Source organism: Tuber melanosporum (genome assembly GCF_000151645.1).
Source record: "Tuber melanosporum whole genome shotgun sequence assembly, scaffold_39, strain Mel28".
NCBI classification, from domain to species: Eukaryota; Fungi; Ascomycota; class Pezizomycetes; order Pezizales; family Tuberaceae; genus Tuber; species Tuber melanosporum.
Window position 1 is genome coordinate 606964 of NW_003299074.1, and position 6000 is coordinate 612963.

The 6000-nt window shown below is 46.1% G+C and overlaps 1 protein-coding gene, besides 1 other annotated feature; it reads right to left on the minus strand.

Moving 5' to 3' along the window:
* Positions 1 to 2548: 2548 nt before the first annotated feature.
* Positions 2549 to 2590: a sequence feature (Short protein (GSTUM_00007771001, CAZ83893.1) was converted to a misc_feature.).
* GSTUM_00007772001 (uncharacterized protein) lies at positions 2590 to 4161 on the minus strand. XM_002839657.2 has 3 exons: positions 3799 to 4161; positions 3469 to 3696; positions 2590 to 3413 (listed from the first exon to the last, which is right to left on the minus strand). Exons 1-3 carry the CDS (start codon positions 3818 to 3820, stop codon positions 2743 to 2745), a joined length of 921 nt encoding a protein of 306 aa, XP_002839703.1. The 5' UTR covers positions 3821 to 4161; the 3' UTR covers positions 2590 to 2742.
* Positions 4162 to 6000: the final 1839 nt, after the last annotated feature.

A 6000-nucleotide genomic window follows, 5' to 3' on the forward strand; every position in this document is an offset into this window, starting at 1 on the left:
GCTCCCCGGTGACACGTGGAGCGAGTGATACTTAGTGATTGTGCACTTAACGACGTCCATTCGATTTCTCATATCAATGTAGAAGAGACACGGCAATTGATAAGAAATCACCACCTCGGTATACATTCTCAAACCTCCCGGCTGAACGAAACCAATTACTGCAATCACCACAAGAAAACCAGAAATGATGACACCTCCCCAGCCGGCAACACGAGACTAGCACTCCCATTGCATTGGAGGGAGTCACGGTATACAAGTTCATAAGTACTAGACAAGTGGGTAGATCTAATTCTCCAAATATCGAGTTTACAAACAAACGGTTCTTCCCCGGGAACCACAGTTCAAGAGATAAGTTAGGGTTCCGGGGAGCAAATAGCCGCGACGGTTATCATTAAGCGGTGATCCGAACGAGCATGTTCCCGGGCGCTCGACCCCTCCGCTATAGTAACGTCATAATATCAAGTTAACTTGGGATTCCACCTTATGAAGGTACCTGGGGGAACGTTTGGTAGAGGGGGGAAGCGGGTGGTGTATAAATATTGCTGGGGGTTCCAACGTGGTGTCCGCCAAGTTGATATCTATCGAACATAGCAACGCTTCAGCCGATTCTTGTATTCCTGCTTCTCACGGTTTTCTCTGTTTTTGGACATTCCGCTACTGCCGCCACTCCTACAACTGCCAATCTTCGAACAGGGCCGGGGAGTAGTTCTAGGTCGAATGGGGAATCTTCTAGCAGAGCGTTGTAACGATGTAAAATGCAGCACATCAACTGGGTTCTTTGAAACAATTTCCAAGCGTAACCTGACGAGGGCTTACAGGCCATTGAACAGCACCTCGAGGACACATGCGAGGAATTACGTCTCACTTGGGCAAATAGGAATTTAGCCAGTTTATAAACCTGACCCTTGATGACCTTCGCAACCTGCGTGTAGAGCACAATCGACGGGAACAGCACAATCCCACATAGCCTGTCGGCAATTGCGAATCCTTCCTGTAACCTGCCTGGAGCTGCAGATCATTAGGACGTCCCACTTCATGACTGGGATTCTGTGCAGCGTCTCGCGATCAAAGCCCACCCCCCTTCACATCGCCGACTTCACTATTCGGCGGTACGTTGAATAGCTTACCCCCGACTCAAAACCACAGCCAACGACTTGCTCCCCGAATTCCGTATCGGAACGTGTGTTTGCACTCCTCGCCACGACCCCAGATTAAGCATATAGCACTAACAAGGGCAAGACATGGAATAGCAGCGCCGGCCGGAATAAGGGGATTTTGGACCAGGAGGGACAGACAAGTCTCTGACACACATGAGCGGAAGATTCCTGTCCACAACGGAGAAACTGCGGGTATCACAGGACGTGCAGATGGTACCACTACAGGGTTCCTCCGCCCCTCCTTACCGCAATCTGTTTGTTCAAAGGAACCTATCACAAGCCCGCAACACCAGCCCTGCCTCCAGCCTCTCAGTCCCCGCAGCCACCAGCCTCGACGAAAAACTAGCAGCGGCCCCTGCCGGCCTCGTCCTCAAATCCGAGCATAGCCCTTAATATAGTCTGTTCCACCCCGAAGACGCATCCAAAGATTGGAAACGTTGTACGATAAGGAGAGACCGAGGGACCATAATGCGCCGAGTGTTTTCCCGGATCTCACCGCGTGGAGGATGCAGGTTACCGATTTTTGGCTGGGAGTCTGAGTGGTGGAGAGGGGCTGCTTGAGTGATTGTGTAGGGTGGATACAAATTCGGTTTTGATAGAGTGTAGTGATCCAGGAGCACTCCTTTTGGCTGCAATTTCTCAACACTTTTAACCTCGGTACTTCTTGGAGGTATCCGCACTAGTAGTAAAATTTTTCTTTATACTTGTATATGTTTTCCTCCTTCCCCCACTTTACCTCTGATGTCCTCTCACTTTACCAGACAGCTGACAAACTTCTCCTCTCCTCATATCATAATCCCTTGTCCTTTAACCCCTATTTCTCTTAACTCCATGCAATCCCTGATCTGATCATCTCCCGTTTTCAACAGTACTAGAGGTTAAGAGTTGCCGAGTGAGATTTTATGAGAACCCACAGGTCGGAGGTCGAATGGTACGTCGCAGGTAGGGGACGCACAGCGCTCGAGTCGGGAAATTTCAAATACTATATAAGTACTCGAATACTCAAATACAAGAGAAACATGTTTATTTTGTTGATATCCCCCCTCTGGGAGGAGAGGTAGGCAAATCACCACAAACTCAGCCCCCAGCTAGAGCGGGGGAAAAGAAAGATACACAGCGCCTTACTCGTATCGGTACCGCGAGAGGTAATTACAAAGTCTTAAACCGTTTCTCTTGTATTCGGACACTTAGGGAGTTACTCTGCATGGCTGAAAGATCGACTCGGCTTTAGCATTTAACACTCGAATCATACTGGAATAACATTACGCAATCACCAGTGAAAAAAGTTCACCTTCCCCAAAGTAAGAAGCGGGCGCACATGGATAATATTATTGGCCCAGCTTATTAGTACCTTGGGTGTACCAGGATAGCTACCGTGCAAATCACTCGCCCTAACAGGAAAAAACGTTTGTTGCGTCAGAAGAGAATATCATTTGGTAAACACCAATCTGATACAAGCCAGGGTACTCGACCCAAACACCCAGAACCCAGTAGAAGAAACAAAAATCAAAATAGGAAACCATCCAATCATTTTACAAGCCACAACAATCACATGATCCGTTCAGTCGTAACACATTTCTAAACCTTACAAAGACCCGCCACGAAGACGAAGAACCAAGTGAAGGGTGGACTCTTTCTGAATGTTATAATCGGAAAGAGTACGACCATCCTCCAACTGCTTACCAGCAAAGATCAAGCGCTGCTGGTCTGGAGGAATACCCTCCTTATCCTGAATCTTCGACTTGACATTGTCGATTGTGTCAGAAGACTCCACCTCGAGGGTGATAGTCTTTCCGGTCAAAGTTTTAACGAAAATTTGCATTCCACCACGAAGTCGAAGGACGAGATGAAGGGTAGACTCCTTCTGAATGTTGTAATCAGAGAGGGTACGGCCATCCTCAAGCTGCTTTCCAGCGAAGATCAATCGTTGCTGGTCTGGAGGAATACCCTCCTTATCTTGGATTTTCGACTTGACGTTGTCAATGGTGTCCGAGGACTCGACCTCGAGGGTGATTGTCTTGCCGGTTAAGGTCTTGACAAAGATTTGCATTCCGCCACGAAGACGAAGAACCAAGTGAAGGGTGGACTCTTTCTGAATGTTATAATCGGAAAGGGTACGACCATCCTCAAGTTGCTTGCCGGCGAAAATCAAGCGCTGCTGGTCTGGGGGGATGCCCTCCTTATCCTGGATCTTTGACTTGACATTGTCAATAGTATCAGAAGACTCCACCTCGAGGGTGATTGTCTTGCCAGTTACTGCAGCATAGGGTTAGTATTTTGCCACCGTAGGTGTGGAATGTGTGAAACCTACGAGTCTTTACAAAGATTTGCATACCGCCACGAAGACGGAGAACAAGATGAAGGGTAGACTCCTTTTGGATGTTGTAATCTGAGAGGGTGCGTCCGTCCTCAAGCTGCTTTCCAGCAAAGATCAAACGTTGCTGATCTGGAGGAATTCCCTCCTTGTCCTGAATCTTAGACTTGACGTTGTCGATAGTGTCCGACGATTCCACCTCAAGGGTAATGGTTTTTCCAGTGACTATAAAAGGATGATTAGAATTTTTTCTCCAACTCGCCCGCCTCCCAATAGGAAAAAAAAAAAACAAGGCTGAAATGAAAGGGTTTATTTAAATAAACTCACGAGTTTTGACGAAGATCTGCATGGCTGATTGTTTTTATGGAAGATGTTTTTGCTAAATGGAAGTTTTGAGTAGAAGAGTTTCGTAGTAGATGGGGGAGAAAGGTGTTTTTAGTGGTGTGGTTGAGAGGGAGGAGAGAAGAAGTCAAAGAGGGAGAGGGGGCAGGCAGTTTAAATACCGTGGCACGCAAACTTATCTCTCACGCGGCGCTACTTGCCGCTCTAGGCACCAACCATTTTAGGCTCTAGGGCTTACCAAAAGCGTATTTGGTGACGCCACCTGCAGCATGCTCCAGTCGTTTCTATGGGGAACCGTCCGCCGCCTCTGTCCTTCAGAGATTTTGTGTGGAGGCTGGGCTTTCTCTCTTTCGCTTCTCATTACTTGTATGATACCGAGGGGAAAAGCCTTTTTTTGCCATCACCATTCATCCGTGGTGATTCCCTCACAAAAAATGTAAGAGTAGAATATAATAATAATTATTATGATATTACAAATCGCACAGATTCGGGTCCGGCCATGCGGGCCCGGAAAAAAAAAAAGACGAAGAGTGTCTTACTCGAGTAGACTACGAGGAAATGACTCGGGGCATCGAGAAGGCTCCGACACCTTCTTCACCGCCACCACCATGGAATACCTTCCACAGCCCACTTTACCTCCATCCTCATCATCATCGTCGTATACCCATCCATGAATCACCGCAGCGCACGCAGCCATAGTAACGTACCGCAGCAAGCGGGAGAAAATAAAATGAAAATAAAATAAAATACGGCACTAACTGCTCGAGTATGGCGGTACTTACAGTATCGTATTTGACGTGGCGGCTCCTCAAGCGAACAATGTATGTACGAGTACAATACTCGTACTGTACATGGCGGTAAGAAGAGGAGTGCATTATTTTGAAATGAGAAAGAAAAAAAAAAAGAAAAGAAAAGAAAAGAAAAGAAAAGAAAAGAGGCGACTCCTACATCGTAAGGATATTATATGTAAATTTAACGTTATGTTAAGCTCAAGCTTCTCTCCCTCCCATTACATCCCTTCCTTCAGACTGTGGACTTGTGTGTGTGTGGTGGATGCTCCCCAGTAACTTAGACTACCGGTAATGGAACTGACACTTGTACCAGACGACTATTAGTCACGCCATCGAAAATATCAACCATGACAAGTACTGTACGTACCACTAGTAGAATATAGTACCTGCACGATCCTACGATAGTCGTAACTGAATGACACTTGTGAACACAACTACTGCGGTATTCTGTACGGCCAAAATCCAGCTCACATTGAAGCCTTCTTGCTTGGGTCTCGGGGTCATGCAGTGGTGGGCGTCTCCGTAAACGTCGTTCAATTCCATTGGTATTGTCCGGGGACAAAATTAACTAGCTGTCAACGGCCGGAAAATCTTCGGTGATGACAACCACACTCCTCCACCAACCCACTATCATGAAAACCCAAAAGAAAATTAAAAAATATAAATACATAGTAGAAATTAATATTTAGTATACCATCCATCAGCCTTAATAATTGCCTCCACCCTATCCACCATTGATCTTGCCAAAGTATCAAAAACCTTTGGGTCCAGAAGTTCCCAACAATGAGTGATAGCCTTCTCTATAATTTTTTTGATCTCATTGACAGGGCCCTTCAGGAGAAATAGCTCAGGATAGTGCTTATGAAGCTTGTCTTTCACCAGAGATCAAACATTTTCAATTGGATTGAGGTCTGGTGAATAGGGAGGAATTTTCATCAGAGAAATTCCATTTCTCCTAAGCCATCTCCTGAAAGGCAGGTGAGTCTTAGCATTGTCAATGATCAAAAATACCTCTTCCTCCCCAACATGCTTCTTGATATCCTCCCATATTCCTGGAAAGTAATATTGATCATAAATATCAATAATTGACTTTCCAGTCACTCTACCTCCAGCAGAAGTAGGATCAGGAAAAACAGGTAAAAAAAAGACCATGAGTTTGACCATAGAAACAACCAGTCATCATCTGACTAATCTTTCTCTCTCCTTTCCTAGCAGTAGGTTCAACACAATCCTTATTCCACTTTTCTTTTGGCTATCTAAATACCCATTTTCTTCTCTTTAGGTTGGTGGTGGGGTCCAATGGTGGTAAATACCGTCTGGAGGAAGTACTATGGATGGGATAGGGGGTGAAGCCCCCTCCTCCGTCACATTCCCCTAGACAGTATCGTTTAACTAC